The sequence below is a fragment of the Camellia sinensis genome, chromosome 9 (genome assembly GCF_055761805.1).
Source record: "Camellia sinensis isolate YWXY chromosome 9, ASM5576180v1, whole genome shotgun sequence".
NCBI lineage: Eukaryota > Viridiplantae > Streptophyta > Magnoliopsida > Ericales > Theaceae > Camellia > Camellia sinensis.
The window spans coordinates 33,143,291-33,167,548 of record NC_138969.1 but is presented as its reverse complement, the minus strand read 5'-3'; the positions used below and the strand labels follow the sequence as shown (position 1 = coordinate 33,167,548).

The window sequence follows — 24,258 nt, the reverse complement described above, 5'->3', positions numbered from 1 at the left end:
AGATCGCGTCTCTCGCCTTCGCTCTCTCTCTCCTTTTCGCCTCTGTCTTATCTTATACATATGTATAGAATAGAAGATATAAGATATAATACGAAGATATAAGATATAATACTTATAATATATATAATATATAATATATAATACTTACTTATAATATATATAATATATAATATATAAATAATATATAATACTTATATAATATATAATACTTATATTTATAACATTTAATAAAAAAATACATATATAATATAATATAAAATAAAATAAAATTAATAAAAACACATTATTTAAAAAATAAATTAAATAATTAATATGTATTAAAAAAATATTTATTCCTTATTTATTATATTTTTATTATTTATAATATATATGTCAATTAAAAGTAAAAAAAAATTATATAGATAAATCAGAAAAATTATCAATAAAAGTAATACATAAGATAAAAATAATAAATATATTTAAAAAATAACTATTTAACTTATCTTTATATAATAAATATATTTTAAAAATTAAATATTTAACGTATCCCCGTACCCGTATCCTCGTTTGGATCCGTATCCACGTGTCCTCAATTTTTAATTTTGAAGTACCCGACCCCTAGATACGTACCCGCACCCAATACCCGCACCCGAGTCCGTGTAACATAGGATAGTACTTTTAAGGTTTGCTACATTCTAGGGCCGAGGTATGGCCTTGCCCTTGATATCCTCCAAGTAGTATGCTCTATTTCCAGTAGTGACTTTAACCTTATATGGACCTTCCCAATTAGGTCCTAATTTTCCTTCACCAGGCACTCTTTTGTGATCCATGACTTTTCTCAAAACCAGTTCCCCAGGTGTAAATTGCCTTGGGAAAACTTTTTGGTTGAAACTCTTGATGAGCTGTTGCTGATAGGCGACAAGTCTGATCAGTGCTGCTTCTCAAAGCCTTCTGCCATATCCAGTGCTTGTGCAATAGCCTCCTCATTACTTGCATCTTCAAATAGTTTTGATCAGAGGGTTGGGAGACCAACCTCAAGTGGAATAATAGTCTCCATTCCGTAAGTTAGGGAGTAGGGTGTTTCCCCCGTTGAGCGCCGTGTCGTGGTTCGGTAGGCCTATAACACGTGGGGTAATTCTTCAACCCACTTCCCTTTTGCACTTTCGAGCTGCTTCTTTACTCCGTTGATGATGGTTTTGTTTGACGCTTTTGCCTGCCCATTACTCTGTGGGTAGCCCGGAGAGGAGTTCCAATACTCGATCTTAAGGTCGGCACAAAATTTCCTAAAGATCTTTCTGTCAAACTGTGTTTCATTATCTGCAATTAGTACCCACGGGATGCCGAAACGGACCATGACATTCCTCAAGACAAATCGCTTTGTGTTTGCTTCTTTGATGCTTGCTAGTGCTTCAACTTCAACCCACTTGGTGAAATAGTCTGTTGTAGCGATGAAGAATCATTTATTCCCAGTGCCCCATGCCAAAGGTCCAACGATATACAGACCCCACTGGGCAAAAGGCCAAGGGCCAGTAAGTGGAGTAAGAGTTTTGGCTGGCTGATGAATCAGTGGAGCAAACCTCTGACACTTGTCACACTTCTGAATGTACCGCTGTGCATCTTGCTGTATCCACGGCCACCAGTACCCATGAGTGATGGCTTGGTGTGCCAATGACCTTCCGCTAATGTGGCATCCACAAATCCTGTCATGAATTTCGTAAAGAACATTTTCGACTAGATTTGGATGCACACATAATAGATAAGGACCGAGATAAGAGTGTCGATATAGCTTTCCAGATGGTGAGATCCTCTGTGTCGAACTTTGTTGGCTTCCTTCTTGTCTTCGGCAAGAGTGCCAGATTTTAGAAAAACAAGTATTGGATCCATCCAGCTCGGTTCTAGGTTATTGCAGAGGACTGGGGATGCAATACTTGATTCTGGCGCAAACTCAACCCAAACTTTTCTAGCATCTTTGGCATCTACTGATGAGCCGAGGCAGGCCAGAGCATTAGCATGACTGTTTCTATCCCGATTGATTTGTTCCACTCGTATGGATTGGAATTTTTTAAGTAAATCCCTTGCCCTGTCTGCATACATGGCCATTCTTTCGTCTCGTGTTTCATAGACCCCAGTGAGTTGGTTGACAACCAACTGAGAATCACTGAAAATCAGGAGTTGTTCTGCACTAAAGTGTTTGGCACTGCGTAAACCAGCTAACAGTGTTTCATGTTTTGCTTCATTGTTAGAGGCCTTTTAACCAAGCTTGAGAGCTTGCTCCCTGACAAATCCTTCTGGGGATATAAGTAATACCTCTACCCCTGAGCCTCGGTTATTGGATGATTCGTCAGCGTAGAGCTGCTGGATGTTACCAATGAAGAGTTTCCATGCTTCTGAAGCGCATTCCTTTCCTAGTTCGGTGGTGCGTGGCACCTGTACTGAGCTGGAGTTTGATGTTTGGTGCTCTGGATGGGAGCGAATTCGGCGACAAAATCCGCCAAGACCTGGGCCTTGATTGCTGTCTTGGGTTGATACCGAATGTCAAACTCACTAAGCTCAACCGCCTATTTTGCTGTTCGGCGGTAGAAATCGGCTCGGCTAAAGACAGATCTAAGGGGGAATTCAGTGAGGACATTGATGGTGTGACCCTAAAAGTAATGCTATAGCTTCCTTGAGGCGATGAGTAGTGCGTAAGCCAACTTCTCTAAGGGTAGGTACCGTGTCTCTGCATCTAGGAGAGTCTTACTAACGTAGTACACATGCCTTTGTTCCTTTTCAACTTTGCGAATCAGTACTGCGCTTACGGCGTGATCTGAAACTGCTAGATACAGGTACAGTTTTTTCCCTTATTCTGGGGTAGATGGGAGAGGTGGCGTACTGAGATACTTCTTGAGGCCTTGCAATGATTCGGTACATTCAGGACTTCCTTAGTAGCTAAAAGAAAGGCTTCATTTGATCTAAAGACTTGCTAATGAATCGATTCAGGGCAGCTGCCATTCCGGCTAGTTTCTGTAGTTCCTTAGCCTTTGTTGATATTTCGAGCTCTTGTATTGCTTTGATTTGATCCGGATCTGCCTCAATTCCTCTATGAGTCACCATGTACCATAAGAACTTCCTTGTTCCTACCCCAAAAGTGCATTTTGAGGCATTGAGGCGAAGTTGATTTTTTAGGATATTGAAAACTTCTCTCAGGTCTGTGAGGTGGTTTGTAGCAAGCTTGCTTTTCATTACCATGTCATCTATGTAAGCTTCCGTAGTCCTACCGAGCTGCTCTTTGAACATTCAAGTGACCATTCACTGGTAGGTTGCTCCAGCATTCTTGAGGCCGAATGACATTACTTTATAGCAGTAAGTGCCTCTTGGAGTAATAAATGTTGTCTTCTCTTGATCTGGGCTGAATAGTGGTATCTAGTGATAGTCGCTATAAGCGTCCAGAAAGCTCATATGCTGATGCCTTGCTGTCGAATCTACCAGTTGGTCTATATGGGGCAAAAGAAAGCTATCCTTGGGACAAGCTCTATTAAGGCAGGTAAAGTCAATGCAGACTCTTCATTTTCCGTTCTTCTTTTTTACTACAACTGTGTTGGACAACCATTGTGGGTACTGAATTTCTCAGATTACCCCCGCGGCTAGGAGCTTGTCTACCTCCGCAATTACTGCTTCTGTGTGCTCAACTAAGGATCTTCGGCTTTTCTGCACGATGGGCCGAGCGGAAGGGTTGACGTTGAGTTTATGGCAAGCAAAATCTGGATTCAACCTTGGAGTATCATATGTTGACCATGCGAATATCTCCATATTTTCCCTCAGCAAATCCAGCAACTGAAGTTTCTCATCAGCACCTAGCGAGGTATCGATAAGGAAATACTTTTTTGGATCATCTTCCTTCACTAGGACTTTTTCCAAATCCTCTACTATCTTCTTTGCTAGGGTTCCTCCGACATCCTCCAAGACCGTCTGTTCGGTTACTTCAATTGTCTGAACCCGATTACAAAGTTGTTTAGCCTTCATGGCTGCCTGAAACAATGCTTTGATGCACCTTGGTCCCCTGAGATCTGCTCTACTCCGTGTTCCGTCGGGAAGCGGATAAGCTGGTGGTAAGTTGAGGGGACTGCTTCCAATTGATGAATCCAAGGATGACCGAGTATGGCATTGTAAGGAGATGGTGTGTTAATAACCAGGAATTTTATTTGAAGGGTCTTTGTCCCAGCCACAACTAACAACACTATCTTGCCAAGTGGCCATTCAGGCTGTGAATTAAAACCGACCAACGGAGTTGCTGCTGGGGTGAGGTGCTGCTTAGAGAGATAGAACTTCCTAAACAAGTCGTAATACAATATATCTATTGCACTACCTTGATCTACCAGGACTTGTTTCACGTCAAATCGTTTCTCAATTCCCACAGTTATAATCAATGCATCAGTATGTGGGTACTGAATACCTTATAAATCCTTCCTGGTAAATGAAATAGTGCATGAGGGAGGCTTAGGTATTGTCTGTACCTTTTTCGGCTCTGGCCCTACTGACATGACTTGCTGAATTTGTACAGCTTTTGCAATTTCTTCTTGAAGTGCCTCTTCGCGGTCGTGACTGGTTGTACCATAAATTACATTTATTATCAACCGAGGTGGATGCTCGATGTTCGGTTCTGGTAGGGGGTTCCCTTGTTCGGCTACTATTTTGTCCTGATCAATGTAGTCTTGGAGGTGCACAGCAGCTACCAAATCTTCCAGGTGTTGCTTAAATGCTCTGCAATTCTGGGTCATATGCCCCCGGTTTTGGTGATAGGTGCGTCTAAGCTTTTGGTTGCGCTGAGCTGGATCTTCCAGCATTTTTGGTGGCCAAGACTCTCTCTTGATTTTTTCCATAATACGATAGATTGGTTCCTTGAATACAGTTACAACTGCTTCATGGGATTTAGACTTGTCTACTTCATTCATTGCGAGTCCTCGGTGTTCCCATCGGTTTGCTATTCTTTTGTTCCGAGCTGTTTGTTCAGTTGATGCTACCTCGATGGGGATCTGATCGTCTTCGAGGTGAGGGTACTGTTCAATCTTGGCACGCAAATCCTTCAGTGCTGTGGCTGGGGCACTTGGTAAGTGATTGTCTCAGCTTGTTTTCCGGACGCAGACCGTGTTTAAAAGACATTACAACCATCTGTTCACTGCAAACGTTTTCCTCCAGATCGTTATATTCTTCCCAATACCTTCTAGCATAATTGCGTAGCGTTTCCTCCTGTTCCTTTCGGAGACCAAACAAGGTGTCTGGCTCTTTTGGGATCTTAGTGTTGGAGATGAATCTGGCCAAGAACTCTTCAGAGAGTTGCTTCTAGTCGTAAATCGATCCGGCAGGGAGACGATCGAACTATCGAAGTCCGGATTCTCCCAAGCTGGATGGAAAGACTTTGCACATCAGTGCCTCGTCTCGGCTCCATAAGGACATTATCTGCCAATAATGGCTGATATGTGTTAGTGGGTCTGATTTGCCATAGTATGTCGTGAACTTTGGTGGAGTGAATTTCTTGGGGGGTCTCATAGCTTCGATTTCTGGGGAGAAAGGAGAGGAGACAAGCCGATCCAATGCTCGGTGCTCTCTCTGATGGACAGTACGGTCAAGGCGTTGAGCCTGATGATCTCGTCGTTGCTCATTTTGTCTGTTGCCGATCAACCAAGTACGGAGATCCTGAGGAGGATACTCTGTCTGCTGTCTGTTTTTTGCCTCTTGGCCCTTCTCCAGTGTGAACCACGGGTGTGGCTGCTTGCTGCTTCACTTTGCACCGGGATTGGCTGCCTTTGCTGCCTAGATTTGTTTCTGGGGGCCTTCTTCACTGGTGGTTCACGGGATGGGCTCCTCTAGCGCAGAGGAGAGGGATTTGCGTCGGTCCTCTTCTCTGTCAGGTCGCCCATCACCCTTTTGAGTTGTGCTTTTAGTTCCTGTATCTCCATTCCCATGGAATCGATGATTCGATCTCTGTAATCCTTCTCTAATAGAAAATGGTGGGAAGAACCTCTAGCAAAAGGCTGTCGATGCTTAACAGATTCGGGTCGGTTGTTGTTTCCGGCCTGCTCCTCCAGAACTATTCGGAGTGCCAAACCTTTATTCTTCGTCTTCTCTGTTTGTGGTGTCAATGCCGATGGTGGAATATCCTCAATTCCTATCGTCGGAATCAAGTGCAGAACTCAGAGATGAAGCGTTCCACGCTCACCGCACCAATTGTGCATATCGAATACCGCACTAGATGATTGTGGATCGGAGCTCTGCACCTGATTGGACTATCCAGAAACTGAGACCCTGCAACAATGAGCACCGTTAGAGCTGCCTGGTCGGAATTGGCTAGATAATCCCTCCGGTGTGGGAGTAAGTGATCGGAGAAGATGGAAAGTGCTCTCTAAGTGTAGAGAGTTGTGTTTAAGTGAGTGTGGTTCAGCTCAACTTAGTTACCTTCAATGTGAAGTGAGTGTAGTTTATATAGAACTCTTTGTTACCTAAGAAGGTTTCATAGAGCTTTGGTGCTGCCAGGTTCCCTTTAGAATTGCTCAAGGTTGGGACTATCTAGTAGTTGACAAGGGGTGTATATACTCATTGTAGTTATGCTGATAACAAACCACATTCCCTTGATTAACCATTTCCGTAATTCTAGATGAAGGGGACCAGCTGAGGTGGCAGCTTGCACATGCATACACTCACAGCTTCCACGCTTCTCTGAGAGGTTCCCTCGGCTCGGTACCGTTGTGCCTCGGCTCGGCACTCTGTGAGATTGCTTGTAGAGGTGGGCTGGCCCAGTAGAATATCTTTGTATGGGCTTGGCCCATTTCGGTTCGGTGCAAGGATCAGGTCCTGTAGCTCGGCCCAGCCCAGCATCATGGCTGGACTGACATTTCCACTGCGGGGTCCAAGTGCTTGAGGACTTTGGGCGCATTGTTGATAATGGAATTGGGCTTGATTGGCTTATCCGCATGTTTACTTGACCACTTCGATTTGGGCTTTGGTAGATTGGGCCGGCCCAAGGCATCAGACTCATTTCATATTCAGCCCCTTCATCAACCTTCTCTTGAATAAGGGCCTGTCTTTTATTGAATCTTCCTAGAATGAGCTCCATCACAACTGCTCATTGGAGCAATGGCAAATTAGTGGTACACTTCACAAAGGAAATCTATATGAAACATGTTTTATGTTTTAACTCTAGCTGTCTATGAAGCTCACTATGTCACCTGTACTCTGTTAAAAATGATATTGAGGTGGCTTGGAATGAATATTGCAGAGCACCTCTCAAACGTTGATTTCCATAGTTAAAGACTTGAGAGTTTTTAAGTGGGTACTGCTATGAAGAATCTCTCTTACTCCTCAAGGGTGTGCAGAGATTCTTCACTACTCTACTGTGAACTCATTAACCCAGTTCTCAATGTTCAACTGAAGAACTTGGTCCATCAATGCTTTGAACTGATCGATTGTTTCTTGAGTTACGGTTCCCATTGCTCTTCTCTCTCATCAAATGTACACAATGATCCAATTAACCACTTTTTCCCTTCTCTTTTGTTGCTTAAATAGAGCAACAAAAGTGTGGAATTAAATATAACTTGGAGCTCATATATGCTTCAAATGTAGAAAAAGAGTAAAACCCTAAAATGATTTTATAAAAATCCTACAACATCAAAAAATAAAATAAAACCCTAGATCCGCGATGGTAAGGGAAGGGAGAGAGAGAAAGAGAGAAAGAAAAACCTGAATCTGGATGAGAGGGGGGAGCCACGATGGTGAGTGACGGTGGCAAGAGTCACAATGGTCAGCGGCGGTGGAAGTTCGACAGTGACTATTAGCAGGGATGGTGAGTCTGTGAGAAGAGGGAGAGCAAGTGACTGAAGGTTTTTGTTTGGGTGAATGTAGACACTGATATAGAGAAATAAAACATAATTAGTGAATTGGGCGGAAAATTTGAAAATACACCAAAAAATTTGACACCTTTGCCGACTTAATATTTTTAGTCGCTGAAAATATATATTTAGTGACTAATTTTTTGGCTGCCGAATATTAAAAGCAATATTTATGTTAGTTTTTTGGCTGCCAAATATTAAAAGCAATATTTATGTTAGTTTTTTGGCAACTAAATTTCTTTAGTCAGCAAAAATAAATATATAACGAATAAATATTTTTTAGTCACTGAAGATGCATATTTGCCTACTAAATTTGGTATTCGCCAAAGATTTAGAGTAAAATTATGCTAGTTATTTGGCTACTAAATTTATTTAGTCGGAAAAAATTAGTACACCATGACTAAATTTTTTTTGGTCACTGAAAATGTATATTTACCGACCAAATTAGGTAGTCGCTAAAGATTTAAAGTAAAATTACGCTAGTTATTTGGCTACTAAATTTGTTTTAGTCGGCAAAAATTAGTATACCACAATTAAAACAAACTTTAGTAACCTAAAATCTAAACTAACAGCAATCAATATTTTTGTTAGTTGCCTATTGTGGCATATTTAACAACTAAATTTTTGTTTAGTCACCAATAATTAATATACACCTACTAAAAAAAATTAGTAGCTAAACCTTGCAAAAAATGCCGACCAATGTAATTTTTAGTCACCTATTGTACGACTTTTGGTGACTAAATTCCTTTTAGTTGCCAAATTTGGTCGCCAAAAGTGTAAATTGTTGTAGTGAATTTTGCGGATTGAAGCAATATTAAATGGTGAGTACCTCTCAAGTTCATGGCTTCATGTTCCAAGAGCATGGAGGTCTTCACCCCATCCTTCCATTGTTCCACTTATATGTATATGACACATCACTCCTTAACTCTATACTTCTACTTTTGAGAAAATCAGATGCTGAGTGGAGTTACATATTCTTCTTTTTCTCATGTGTCTTTTACCTTTTAATTATGCATTAAATTTGTCAAAAAGTAGCAATCTAAGTAACTGCATAACTATGGTGAGATGACATTGCTTATTGGTTAGGTATCTGACAAGGAATTTGCTTAACGGGAGTATTCCAGACTGGATCAAGAACAGAGATAATAGATAGTATGTTATTCACCTTCAATTCTATTTTAATATTTTATTATGCTGCTAATAATTTTCATCTTAATAATTAGATAATAGTTAAATACATGCATATGCCTGAGCAGACATACACATGAATTCCTCTTTTAAAAGTATATCATCTCATGACATCTTTGGAGGTCGTTGCACATTTTATTCATGTCATTCACTGCTGGTGAAACTATTGACTTGATTCCAGCTGCAACTGTGTGCTCCTTGAGGCTCTTTGGTAAAATAGCCATATAGCAGCTGTGGTTGGGAAATATTCAAAGTCTATAAACTGGAATGTTTTGGAAATGTTATTGGAACCTTTCAACAACGTTCAAACTATGTTACCAAAAAATGCTAATACATTAGTGAATTACCTATTGGTACATACGTTCCAAAAAGGGTAAATTTAGTGATTCGAAGTGATTCCAAATTTTTTCCCCAATATATTTCATGAAATGTTACCTTAAGAGAAAAAAAAATCAAATGTATGAACTAAAATATAAGGTAAGTTAAGTTTTGACAAGACAAAAAATAAAAAAGGGTCATAATTTTTGTAGAAATGATTTGCTACATGAAATTTTTTTTTATTAAATACCTAATTGAAAATTTAATGTATAAAGAGAAATAGAGAATTGTATAGATATTGATTGTATTATTGATTAATGTATGCTTGTTGTGTTGTGATATTGATATTACAAGGATTCCTATTATATAGAAGAGGATTTGGGTAGTAGGTGAGGAGTAGGTGAGGGTAAATTGGTGGTAGATGTAGTAGGTGTGGTAGTAGGTGGTGGTAGGTGTAGGTAAGGTGTAGGTAAATTTTAACAGCCCCCGCAAACTCAAGGAGGATAGGAACTAACCAACTTGAGTTTGGAGAGAGGAACAAAATAAAAAAAAAATACATAAAGAAAAAAGAGGATAGGAGACACTGTATGGTCGTGTCAGACCATTGGTGAAGACACTGGATGGTGGTGTCATAACGTTGTAGAGGACACTGTATGGGGGTGTCATAACGTTGTAGAGGACACTGTATGGCGGTGTCAGACCGATGTAGAAGACAGTTTATGGGGTCATGTCGGACCGTTGTAGCAGACAATGTTGTGACAGTTGTTGTGACAGTTTACGGAGTCTTGCTGGACCCTTGTAGAAACTAACCGGAATCAATGTCGGGACAGTTTATAGAGTCTTGTCGGACCCATAAAGGAGCTAACTGGAATCAATGTCGGGACAGTTTACAGAGTCTTGTCGGACCCATGAAGGAGCTAACCGGAATCAATGTCGGGACAGTTTATAGAGTCTTGTCGGACCCATGAAGAAGCTAACCGGAATCAATGTCGGGACAGTTTACAGAGTCTTGTCGGACCCATGTAGAAGACAGTTTATGGGGTCATGTCGGACCGCTGTAGAAGACTGTTTACGGGGTCATGTCGGACCAATGTAGAAGACAGTTTATGGGGTCATGTCGGACCGGTGTAGAAGACACTGTATGAGTGTGTATATAGGCTGCCCAAAAGATATACATGTAGATATATATATCGAGCCCGCAAAAGTTGCGCCCTCAAAAGGCGCGCCCACTTTATCAAAAGATGTGCCCGACAGAAATCATCGAGCGGCGAGCCATCAAAAGGCGCGCCAGACACGCGGCGATGCACGTGACCGACAGAACGTGTGTCGGCCTCTTCGTCAGGGTCTTTATAAACCGAAGCGGAGGCTGAGGCTTGGAAGCATAACAAACCAGTTGAAACCTCTGCATTCTCAGAGAGCTTGTCTCGAAGAGCTGCAAATCTTGAAACACTCTGTAACCAACCCTGTCTGACAGTACCAATCGGTAATCGCTGCTTCTCTGAAACACTTAGCAACCCAAAAACATGGCCTCTTCTTCCCGTCCAGCTACCCAGAACATGGCCTCTTCTTCCCGTGGTCTGCTTACTCTCTTTCCCGACCTCAACGAGTCCACAAGAGAGATAATCGGTGCGGTTGCCCTTGAACCTCAACCAAACGCCCCTGAGTTTGCTCCGTTGACCTTTCCTATGCGGTCTGTGGAGCAAAGAATGGCAGCGCAATCAGATATTGAGGCGAATCAGTATACTTTGAAGTCATGTGTGGAAACCATGACTGCGGTCACAAACTTGTCGCACCGGCTGCAGAGTAGGACAAATGAGGTGCAGCAGTTAAACGCCCAACTGGCTCTGCTCCAACGCATGTATAAGGATGCGCGAGCAGAGATAAGTGTGCTAAAGGCGGAAAATAAGGAACTGAAGCGGAAGGCCACCGTTATGTTCCGATTTGGAGGTCCGCCATATGCTGCAGTGGAGGAGCAGGGAGTAGTGATCGTGCCCAGTGGAGTGGGTGCGGGAAACACAGAGGCAGCACCGGCAAGGGCCGCCCAGGACGGAGGCAAGAAAAAGCGACCCGCAGCAGAGTAGAGAAGCAAAATCCCGCCTGTGGATGTGGTTGTTTTGTGTGTGTTTTTTTTTTGTTTTTTTTTTTGTTTTTTTTTGGTGTAAAATGCTGATCGGGGTTGATCCCCGGCATGAAGAAATGACAAGTTTGTAAAATGTTTTTTTTTTTTTTTTTTTTTTTTTTTTGGGGAGTGTTGTGTTGAAAAAATAAAAATAAAATGAAAGAAAACAAGGGAGAAAGAAAATAGATAAAAAAATATGTATAGATGAATTATATGAAAAATATCAGGGTGATTGTTTCAAAAATAAAGTGGGGGTATGTAAAAAGGAGGAAAAGTGATTTGGAAAAAATAAATAAAAAATAAGTGATTTTAAAATCAAATGGAGGAGAGTTTGAGTAATAGAATATAATAAAAAGAGATATATATATATATATATATATATATATAAAGTAAAGAAGGTGGGGAACAACATGATAAGGGTGTATTTTAAAATGATAAATAAAAGAAAGTTGAAGACAACATGATACCGGTGTGTATGGATGTGATAATGAGAGTGAAACAAACTTGGTGAGTGTGATTAAATAAATAAAAGAAGAATGGGTGTGCTTTCCTTAGTGCTCCTCTCTCTGCCTTCAAAGTCGAGATTGGTCTCTCCAAACGAAGGCTCAACATTCAAATCATTGTAGTCCTCTGAAAAGGTTCTAACCATGTGCCACAAAATTGGCCCCACCATTATTTGCCTGATAGATAGATGGCTGGAAGCCCTTGACAACACCAGCACCACATATGGACAAATGCATACACACACAATCACAGCGCTGGCACCACCGATGAGTATGGTGGATAGCCTCCTGTGGGCCATCTCTAACACCTCATCATCTCTATAACCAGATACTGATATTAAACAGAATGTTAATATAAATATCAGCAGCCCATAATCGTATCTTGCTTTCATTCTTGGAAAAAATCTTATGAATGTCACTACTGCAGCTAGTATGAAGACGAAAAGCCCAAGTAGTATGGGCTCACATATTTCTCCAGAAAAACTAGCAATTCGATGAGCTCCAACGCCAAGAGTACCAGCAAGCAGTGTTGCAAAACCCCTATTTACACCCCTTCCAAGTGTTGCACCCACAGAGAAGTCAAAGACAACAACAATAGTAAGAACAGCCCACATTGCAGAGACACCAAAACCATCATAGAGAGGGTCACAGTAGTAGAACTAAAAGGTTGAGAAGGTGGTGTAGAGAGAAACCGAAGAGAGAGTTGCCGAGAGAGAGAGGTTGGCCTCTTCATCTCAGAGAGAGATGAGAATGGTTGATCTTTGTATGTAGAGAAGTCGCCTCTGGTGGCGGCGAACTGGAAGCTATATGTATTGATAGAGATGACAGCGGAATAGGTTGAGGTCCGGCGGGCGGCTAAGGTGAGGTTGCCGCCCGCCGGGAAAGCGAAAATATTAGGTTCTAAACCTGCTCTGATACCATGTAGAAAATTTAATGTATAAAGAGAAATAGAGAATTGTATAGATATTGATTGTATTATTGATTAATGTATGCTTGTTGTGTTGTGATATTGATATTACAAGGATTCCTATTATATAGAAGAGGATTTGGGTAGTAGGTGAGGAGTAGGTGAGGGTAAATTGGTGGTAGATGTAGTAGGTGTGGTAGTAGGTGGTGGTAGGTGTAGGTAAGGTGTAGGTAAATTTTAACACTAATAGTTAAAAGAAAATTACTCTAAAAGCACCTTAAATTCTGAAATGGAATATATATAAGTCTACTTCTATTATACTACATTTTAGAACATGTGGCGTACCTTGTTCCCGATCTCGTTCCCGTTCCCGTTCCATGTACTGGAACAATCCACGTTCTACGTAACATAGGTTTCAAAAGAGAAAAAAAAGTTTGAAAATACATAGAAATGCTTGGAAACATAAATTGAAATCTATTTAAATATATAAAAGCCTAGTAAACATAGTGATATGTATATGGTCATTCACATAAAAGAACGAGTGTAAATTCAAAAAAATAAAAATAAAAGTAACTTAATTTTATCAAACACAAGTGTATATAATTCTAAAAGTGTGTACCATCCCAACAAAATAAGGTCTAAAAATGTACTTAGATTGTAGTAATATTAGTATTACTAAATTGCTAGCAATAATATTTATTAATACAGTAAAATATAACCTTTTATATTTATTCTAATAGAATTATAAGAAAAATTATGAAAAATTCTAAATTTATGTCAACAAAACTCACTGTTTTGGTATATTGTACTGTGATTTAGTGTGTTTTGCTTGCATGTTGATGGAAACACAAGAATTTCATTATTCCACTAATGTTTTGTTTCGGTCTTTTTGGAAATGGAAATGTTTCAGCTGTTTCGATGGAAACAAATAGAAATTTTGTTCCTTGCGGGTCATATCTCAATATACAATGAGTGGGATCTATGAATCCTTTGTATTTTTTTTATTTTTATTTTGTGGAGTTATCATGAATTATTCAAATGAAATCATTTTATGCAGCCTAACAGATCTTTCGTACAACAACTTTTTTGTGGAAGATGTGCCTTGTAAAGAAACCCTGTAAGATTTCGCTCTCTATCGTAGGGCTTCCTTGAATTTGCAAGCATTTCTTTTTTGTTTTTTCACTTGTTCTTTTGTTTTCTTCCTTTCCTTTCCCTTAAGTTTTATTTTTTATTTTTATCAAATCAGTAACTTGTTCAGAAGCTTCTCCGGTGGAAACTTGTAAGCTTCTAACTCACATTTGAAAAGTTACAGTTCGCATTTCAGTTCAATCGTATCATGCTGGTGATCCCTTCATTATCCTCCTCCTCCCCTCCTTTGCTCTCACTCTTTTATACCTTTTTTTTTTCTTTTCTTCACGCTATTAATTCAGGGAAATTAACAAGTGCCTGGGGGTCTCTCCTTGTTCAAAACGTGAGTATATATTTCTCATAATCAAAACTCAAGGTTATAGTTCAGTTTTATATTTATTTCTTCAATTCTCCCTTGTTGATATGAAACTTCACGGCGACCTATATTACATGGATACAATACAGTATTGGGTGCGAGTACATATGTAGAGGTCAGACCTATCAAACCTCAAATTAAGGATATGCAGACTCAGCAAAAAGGGTCATATTTTTATATTTTTAATCTGTTATGTGAGATAAAATAGTGTTATATATAATGTACAATGTCGAAAAGGTATTTTACTCATTTATATATACTGATAGTGTTAATAAAGTATCAGACACATATTTCACACCCTTATCCAAGAGTTGAATGTCCGACATGCGTATTTAATTTATTTTAAAAAATCGATGTAACATAGGTGACGACTACATTTGGTAGATCCTCCACGTTGTCAAGGGAAAACACACACACACACACACACACACTCAATTTTTATTAGTACACTGGAGGCTGTAGCCTAGGGGGGAAGGGGAGCCTTGTCTCTGACAAGACTTGAAACATGACCTCCTACTGATGTGCAAGGAACCTGACCAATTGGGCTAGCTCCAATTGATACACACACACTCATTTAAATATGAAATATAGCTTTATCCTTTTTTTCCCTTTCATATGATCACACATGATGGATTTCTTTCAGAAGATGGGTATTTTTTGTATATAAATTGTGGTGGAGGACAAACGAAAGTTGGAAACACTATATATATAGCAGATGAATCCCAGGGAGGTGCAGCGACATGGCAAGCAGCAGGAAATTGGGGATTTAGTAGCACTGGACATTTCTGGGATGTCAATGCAACTGCAGGGTACTATATAACCAAAAATGTTTCTGTTCTTACAATGAATGAGTCTCAATTGTACTCAAGTGCTCGCCTCTCTCCTCTGTCTCTTACTTACTATGGGCGTTGCTTAGCAAATGGGAACTACACAGTGACCCTTCATTTTGCTGAGATAGTTTTCAGAGACAATCGATCCTATCAGAGTCTTGGCAGACGAATATTCAATGTTTATATCCAGGTAGTTAATATCACTGTAATTGCACCTTTTATTATGCAAATGGAAACATATTTGGTTAATTGGTTTGTTGCAGGATGAACTGGTTTTGAAGGATTTTGATATTGAAACTGTTGCACAAGGGGTTGACAAGGCTGTAGTTCGAAAATTTAACAACACAGTTGTTAAGAATAAGACTATAGAGATTCGCTTTTACTGGGCAGGGAAAGGGACAAGAGCTGTTCCAATTCGAGGAATTTACGGTCCTCTCATATCAGCTATTTCGATAGAATCCAGTAAGTTGTGTTCTGTTTAGGCTTTCCTTGTTTATTTCTCAATGGTGAAACATCATCCTATCCCCCTCATGCTTGTGTTTGAGATTCTTTCTGTTACATTCTATATTATACTTGCAGATGATTGAATCAATGGCATGGTAAAGTCATTCCCCGACTCTTGAGATGAGATCTGAAAGTTATAAATTTGGAAGAAACATAATTTTCAGCTTTATAATGGCCATGATTCTTCTCTTACTAGTTGATTTTTTTTAAGTGTCGAATAATTTCTTACGGTAGGAATTTCAAATATTGGTGAGGCTTTGGACAAAATTTGTCAATTATAGATGCAACCTTATGCATGCTTTATCTGATTTTGCTATGTAGATTTCAAGCCTCATTCTGATCAGAGAAAGAAGATAGTCATTGTAGTTGGAGCTGTAACTTTTTCATTATGCCTTGTGTTCACGATTCTATTTATCTTTTGGCGGAGAGGCCATTCAAAAAGCATTACTTCAAGGGAACAAGGTCACTAATTTCTACTCCATGTTTTATTTTTTATTTTTGAAATGCCAACAATGTACTTACATGTATTCCAGGTATTGCAGAATGTAGGAACAATATATGACAGATGGTGAAATTGTGGTTGTTTGTCAACATTTTAATCCTCTTGAGTAGGCCTCCAAAATACCGACAATATGAATTTTTGTAATAAAAGTTGTATATCTTTTTCTTCTTTTTTCTGAAGCAATCGAGAGCATCAGATGAAGACTGTCAATATTGTCAAATTAATCCTGTTTTAAATGTCTTGAGCTTGTTTGATAAATAATATCACCAAAATTCCCTTGCTTATATCTAAATGTCCCTTATAGACATCCTTTAATAGTTGAAAGTAATTGTTTGAGTTAAGAATGCTAACCATCTCTCATGCCACGAATTAGTACTGAGGAGTTGTAGAGCCACAAATGAAAATTTGGAACCTTACAACAAGTTGGGATTGTTTGTAGGTGTTGAAAGACTGAACTTCTCTTTTCATTGTTCCAACTTTTCTGCAACCAAACAATGTTAGTAATTTGATGATGTAGTCAAAAAAAATAAAAGAACTTGTTCTTTTGCAGAACTAAGAGGATTAGATTTGCAAACTGGTTTATTTACCTTCAGACAAATTAAAGCTGCCACTAACAACTTTGACGATAACAACAAAATTGGGGAAGGCGGTTTTGGATCTGTCTATAAGGTATATTGTAATTAATTGTATTTTTTGTACTATGTCATATTCACTTTCTGTTTTTTGTTTATGCTATGATGTCAAGTGGAGATGTCAATTCCATGTTAAAGTGTGACTAAAAATAAGTTGTTATTTCAATGCAGGGTATATTATTAGATGGTACTGTAATTGCAGTTAAGCAACTTTCTTCCAAATCAAAGCAAGGCAATCGTGAATTTGTTAATGAGATTGGTATGATCTCTGGTTTACAGCATCCAAATCTTGTAAGATTGTATGGATGTTGCATTGAAGGGAATCAACTACTACTGGTGTATGAATACATGGAAAATAATAGCCTTGCCCGAGCTCTATTTGGTAACTTAATGTTTTCAGTTGGTTGTGTATATTTCGTTAGTTAAATAAGATTATCAAGAAAATATTATTGAGCAACAGAGCTTACCAGTGTTGATGCTGTAGCTCATGCAGTTGTGTTCAATCCCCAACATTCCCCTCTCCTTCCCCTTAGATTAGGCTACAGTACGAATTTCTAATGTCAAAAAAAAAAAAAAAAAAAAAAAAAAAAAAAAATTAAAGAAGCAAACATTATTACTTCTATTACCAACCATTAATAATCTAGATCTGTTTTTTCCTTTCCTTGCTTTTTTGTCTCCTTGATTTGCTATTTCTGTTAATTATAGGTCCAAAGGAATGGCAATTGAATTTGGGTTGGCCTACCAGGCTAAGGATTTGTATTGGCATAGCAAGAGGTTTGGCATTCCTGCACGAGGAATCAAGACTGAAAATTGTTCATAGGGACATCAAGGCTACCAATGTACTACTTGATGGGGATCTTAACCCTAAGATCTCTGATTTTGGTCTGGCTAAGCTTACTGAAGATGACAACACCCACATTAGCACCAGGGTTGCCGGAACTATGTAAGCTACCAAAATTTCTCTTTCCTTCATAAGACAAACACTGTCCCACATTTTTAGAAGTAATTATATCTAAGATGCCACCTTAGAACAGTCTAGAAATATGTAGGTTTCTCCTTTATTACTGGCCATGTGTTTCTCACACATCATCATGAAGACCTACTAGTGTTAGCCTTCAAGGGACATGTGTACAGTCTACGTGTTCGATCTTACTCAAATAGGATTAAATCGACCCATAGTATCTCGTTATATGTCCAAGTCCTAAGACTTCATTCTTAAGAAGTTTGCCAACCAGACATCCTACAAGAGTCAGGAGTTTGGGCATCATCTCCCTATCGCTGAAGTCTCATAGCTTGTCTTTACATTGTGGTGGTCATACAACACATCTTATAACATGGTAGTGGTTTTACTTTGTCCTTTATTGTGGTGACAGTATTGCATTGCTATGTGGTAATTTCAATAACTTTTCATCACTAAGATGTCTAGTTCTGATCATATTTTGATCACCTTGAAAATTGCATGAATGCTTGCAAATTGCCAAATAAGGTTGTGTATTGTTAGCATTTACCACTTAAAACTACTGATAATGTTGGAGCTGTACTAAAAAGTATATATTGTTACAATGGAATAAACAAAATTATTTTTGTTGTGCAGAGGGTACATGGCCCCAGAATATGCATTATGGGGTTATTTAAGCAACAAAGCAGATGTTTACAGTTTTGGAGTTGTTGCATTGGAAATTGCTGCTGGAAAGGACAATATGAAATTTCGTCCTAGTGATAAATACGTTTGTCTGCTTGATTGGGTAAGTTCTTGGTTCTCAAAGGTTTAGGGTTGAATATATTTTAAAGACATTTCTTGCTTTCAGACCTATCTGTTTGGCTTAATTGGCCAGCTATGACTTGAGTTAACACAAACTTAGCAGGAAGTTGAACTAACCTGAAATGGTTTTGTCAACGAGGATTTGAGCCAATTGCCATTTATTGTTTGCAAGGCTTTAAATTTTGATTGGTCTAGAATGTTTAGTTTTTATTGAAATGTTAGTGGATTACTTATATTCAGGATAACTGATATTCCAATAACCCTGGAAATTTAGAGTGAAAAAGCTTGAAAACAGTCAAAATTTGGTTTCTCATCAAGGACAAAATCAAAAGAGAATGCCTTTTATCTAAAATTTTCACCCAACATGAAGCATTGCTTTTCCGAGTCACTTTTAATCTTGTTTGTCCATGGTGGGCATGACTAGTGGTTGTTTATACCCAAGTCTACTTCCATAAATGTTCTATTTTCTTACTTGTTTATGATTATTATTATTATTATTATTATTTTGATTTGGTGGTTGGGGGGTTGCTAGGATCATTATTTGCCTGGCTTATTTCATATCAGTATCTTTCTTGTGCTTATTTCAGGCCCTTGTTTTGCAACAAAAAGGGCGTTTAATGGAGTTGGTGGATCCAAAGTTGGGTCCTGATTTCGACAAGGAAGAGGCAATAAAAATGATCAAGATAGCATTATTATGCACTAATCCATCTCCGGCACTTAGGCCTGCCATGTCTGCAGTAGTAAGCATGCTTGAAGGTCGTCTTGACATTCAGGACTTAGTCATGGATCCAAGTATCTATGGTGATGAATACAGGTTCAGATCCCTCAAAGACAAGTACGATGAGCTGCAATTGCAGAGTTCGAATGAAGCTCAGAGCCTTGTTGATTCAATGGTCATGACACAAATTGGATCTTCCTCTGCATCTACCAATGATCTTTATCAAATCAATCTTGATTCTGCGTGACGCTGCCAGCATGAGGATGTGTCTTGGTGGGTTCATTATATTTTTCTGCAATGCCTTCATTAGCATTTTTTTAAAAAAATTTTTAGAAGCAATAGTATGCATTGACTATTTCTTTCAAATGTATGAAAAGTGCTTTCAAGAGGCTTATCAAAATAGTGCTTTAGATGTGTATGCAGCCTTCATGTTTTACCTACTCTCACATTTGGCCTACAATAGCTTAATATCTTTTTTCCTCCATTTTTTTGGCAAATTATACTTTGTCCCTTAAATACAATCATTTTGTCAATTTGATTGTTAAACTTGAAGTTTTATTTATTTATTTTTTGTACCCAAGCAGTAGTCCAAGTGGTCTCATGAGCGGAGACACTAAATACGAATGAGGTGAGATCTCAAGTTTAACTCAATGAAGTGGTGTCTGTTTTTGTTGTCAATTTTTTGTTTTGTTTTTATTGATTACTTATTGTACATTCACTAGTAGAACCATTAAAAGACCATTTATTCATTAAAGGTGCAATTAGTGAAAGCAAAAGTGTATTTAATTAAGAGGGCTGCTATTAGCAGCTGTCTAAATTCTTTGGATCTCCCATTTCTTTGAGCCCCCACCCTAACCCTTAAATTTCAATAAGATTTCTTTGAACACTCTACTTAATACCAAAATTATCCCTATCCATAATATTATCACAGCTATGGCACACCCACCTAATTTTTCACACCCTCTCTCCTCATTTTGATGACTGTCCATCTCCTATTAAAAAACAAATGTTGACAGTCATTGCGTCAGTAAATACCATTGCCTTAGTGAAGAGCATTGTATCGACATTCTATCATTGAAATTCTTGTCGACTCTCAACGAAAGGAGAAATCGATTAAACGGTATCAAAAGAATACTGTCGAAAAACTCGTCGACTCCCCATCTTATCAACAACATTGCCTCTCTTCTTTCTATCACATTTTTGTTTTTTGGTTTATTTTAGCATAAAATGGGGTTTTAGGGGGAAAAACCCTCACAAAAAATACAATCTGGTGTTAAAGATACACAAATCGAACCGTTCAGCACAACAGCGTCGAAAATAAAGGTCATGTTTGGTTCAACAGTACTGACTATCTACATTACTGTTCAGAATCCATATATTGAACTAAATGTTTGTGTTCAGTATTGTGTTACTGAACATAATCTGAACAGTTGGCAAACCAATACCGAACAACTCAAACAAAACAACAACGATTGAAAACAACCGAGAATGTTAATGCAAGATAGATAAACTTATCAATGGAATGCCAACGCCATCAGGGTTTAAGATGGTTATGAAGAGTAATATGTTTAGGATTTATGTTGGTTGGTTATGAAAAGTAACAGATTTAGGGTTTAAAAAGATGGAATACGTATAGTTAGAGGTGGGGATGGGGGTGGCGGTGAAGGTAGGTGTACAATATTGTAGTGTTAGTTATTATTTGGTAGGTGGATGTTCCATTAAATGATATCTTTTAATATAATTTTACTTCATAATATAATTGTAATAACATAAAAATTAGAAATTAAGAGTCTAAAGAATTTAGATAGACGGTAATAGCTGCACTCTTAATTAAACCAAATATGTTGAATCTTGATAGTAGACTAGTGGTGCCCATTGATGACAACTTTAGAAGAGAGTTGTTAATGTTTTTTTTTATTATTTATTTATTTATTTATTATTTTTTTAATAAAAAAGTCAATGAATTGGATGTGATACAAATAAGGATAAAATAGTCAATGAACTTTATTATACTTCCATGTGCTAGTCGTATGACCTTTTTCCACCCAAGTACCTAATTGTGTGCAACAGTTGGACCAATTTGTCAGAAATTGAGATTTTTGGTTTAATGTGTTGTAATTGAAAGTGTAACAACCAAATTAAAACAAAACTAAAATGTCACAAAATGCAATTCACCCTTCTAACATTAATCTTGATACATCATATTGATATAGTTTTTAGAAAATCTTCACTAACAAATACATGACTCGAGAAGAGTAGAACAAGTGGATGTTATATTACAAAACAGAGTGAGTGGGTTAGTTGCATTTGTAAAAGGTTCCATCTTGAAAATAATTAAAATTCATAGAACATAAATGTCTTGCTTTTGGAAGGAAACTATTTCATGTAAAGCAATGGAATATTAATATTGTAATTAATATTTGAATTTTTTTTCATTCTACATATATTTTTATGAATTTAGAGAAAGTTACGATAGGGTACCTTGAGATATAATATGATGGTGGGCGTTGGAGAAAAAGAAGGTAACCAAAATGTATATTGATGTGTTAAAAGACATCCATGATAAAGTTGTGACAACAATTAGATCACCCACACAAGAGAAACTAATGAATTTTCTATCTTTTGAGGATTGCATCAAGGGATAACTTTGAGTCTTTAATTGTTTGCCTTATTCATCGATGAATTAATTAAGTACGTTCAGGATGGTATCACATGGTATATGTTGTTCACAAATGATATTATTGTAATGGATGAAACTAAGGAATTAACACTAAGTTACAAATCTATAGAGAAGTACTCGAGTAAAAGAGGCTTAAAATTAGTAAAAATAAAAATGAATATATGGAAGGTTAAATGTCACTTTATCTCCCTGTGGTTTACTTCATGTGCAATTTACCCCTCTGACATTTGGAAATAAACACATAACCTGCTATGATTTGTGGACTAAAGTGTACTACTTGTACCGTTAATGGCTTAAATGAAACGACTAAATTACTTTTGTGCATAAGTAACATCATCGTGTATATCACAGACATTTTCATCATTTTTTTATGACTCAAAATGCACTTTACCCTCTTGTGCTTTGCTTCATGTAATTCTTCTTATGATCAATCTCTTAAAGTTCTTTGCTTTGTGAAAATTGTGTTGTTATTTTGTGGTAGGGACCTAAGCTTCAACAGGTTGGAAGGAAATATCCCTAACTTTGAAGGAGCCATATATTTGCAAACCATCTAAGCAATTACATTTAGGATGACAAGATGTCCTAATTTCTTATGCATGGAAATCGTTCCTTATTCATTTGTATTCATCTTTCAATGTTGAAAAAGGATCCCTCTTCTATAATTGCACCAATAAGAATGTGATTGGAAGTTTGGAACTCACAAATTACGTCTAGTAGGAACTCACTTGTAGGTATTGTGCCAGTTGAAGCGTTGATACCTGCTTGTAGTAATCAATAGAAGACACAAGAAGATAGAATTTAAAAAATAACCATTAAAACAAACACTTGTAGTGCATCCAACAATAGGGCTATGTCCATGGGTGAAGAAAATTAAGAACATCCACTATATAGTGTACATTGTTTTTCCCGAAAACTATACACCCAATTTGAAACACAACGAGAGAAAAAGTCCCACATGCCAAAACGCTCCAAATTTGAGATGGTACCTAGAAAAAACCCAAGAACACGTAGAAAATTAACCTTATACGTATTAATCTTATATTTCGCCCCTCCAGAATGTGCTCCTCATCCCTTCAACAAATCAAAACGTTGGACGCACTCAATTTCCTAACACTAGACCCTTTTGTAGTCTTAAACCAAATTCCTTGTTGCACAAGAAACATTGAGTTCTCAACACACAAGAATGATTCACAAAAGGAAATATAACTAAATTGGAATTTGAGACAATTCACAAAAATCTTCACCTTAAATCAAATTCTGCAAAACCAAGAAGCCAACTTCTCCGCTAAACTTCATTCTCCACAAACTAGTATTGGGGCCTTCACCTTTGCCAATCAAGATAATCAATATACAACAAGATTGATACAATGAAAGTTTAACAGCCAGTACCTTGGTAGCATTTTCACCTTGACCTCTTATAGACCACAAAAATTTTCTTATACTCAACCACAAGGAATCCCGATGCCCACCCCACAAGCAACTTTGTCCTCAAGTCAACCTTCTTTTGAATAGGGCTTATCTTTTGTTGAATCTTCCTAGAATCAGAGCTTCATCACAACTGCTCATCGGAGCAATGGCAAATCAGTGGTACACTTCACAAAGGAATTCCATATGAAACATATTTTATATTTCAACTCTAGCTGTCTATGAAGCTCACTAAGACACCTGTACTTAGTTACAAATGATATTGAGGTGGCTTAGAGCACCTCTCAAATGTTGATTTCCGTAGTTAAAGACTTGAGAGTTTTTAAGTGGGTAGTGCTATGATTTATCTCTCTTACTCCTCAAGGGTGTGCGGAGATTCTTCACTACTCTCCTATGAACTCGTTAACCTAGCTCTCAATGTTCAACTGAAATGGCAATGTGCAACTTCTGAAATTTTGTAGATTGAAACAATATTAAATGGTGAGTACCTCTCAAGTTCACGGTTTCATGTTCCAAGAGCATGGAGGTCTTCACCCCATCCTTCCATTATTCCAGTCATATCATATATATATGACACACCACTCCTTAACTCTATACTTCTGCTCTTGAGAAAACAAGATGTTGAGTGGAGTTGCATATTCTTCTTTTTCTCATGTGTCTTTTACCTTTTAATTCTATATTAAATTTGTCAAAAAGTAGCAATCTAAGTAATTACATAACTATGGTGACATGACAGTGCTTATTTGAATGGCTTTTTTCATATCAATATCTTTCTTGTGCTTATTTCAAGACCTTGTTTTGCAACAAAAAGGATGTTTAATGGAG

The 24,258-nt window shown here is 38.0% G+C and overlaps 1 protein-coding gene across 5 annotated transcripts in view; it reads left to right on the top strand.

Annotated features, from left to right (window-relative positions):
* The window catches only part of LOC114306479 (putative LRR receptor-like serine/threonine-protein kinase At1g07650), a 36,059-nt gene extending 16,185 nt beyond the window's left edge, over positions 1–19,874 (top strand). For 2 of the 5 annotated variants that reach the window (XM_028251716.2, XM_028251720.2), the window contains 12 exons: positions 8,928–8,993; positions 13,934–13,993; positions 14,123–14,155; positions 14,307–14,347; positions 15,024–15,400; positions 15,474–15,672; positions 16,036–16,176; positions 16,767–16,885; positions 17,020–17,230; positions 17,554–17,791; positions 18,443–18,593; positions 19,198–19,874. In XM_028251716.2, coding sequence (XP_028107517.2) covers positions 8,928–8,993; positions 13,934–13,993; positions 14,123–14,155; positions 14,307–14,347; positions 15,024–15,400; positions 15,474–15,672; positions 16,036–16,176; positions 16,767–16,885; positions 17,020–17,230; positions 17,554–17,791; positions 18,443–18,593; positions 19,198–19,575 — 2,014 coding nt within the window. In that variant the 3' untranslated portion in view covers positions 19,576–19,874. The remainder of the gene's footprint in view (positions 1–8,927; positions 8,994–13,933; positions 13,994–14,122; positions 14,156–14,306; positions 14,348–15,023; positions 15,401–15,473; positions 15,673–16,035; positions 16,177–16,766; positions 16,886–17,019; positions 17,231–17,553; positions 17,792–18,442; positions 18,594–19,197) is intronic. The other 3 variants (XM_082886497.1, XM_082886498.1, XM_082886499.1) reach the window with 3 other exon arrangements.
* Positions 19,875–24,258: the final 4,384 nt, after the last annotated feature.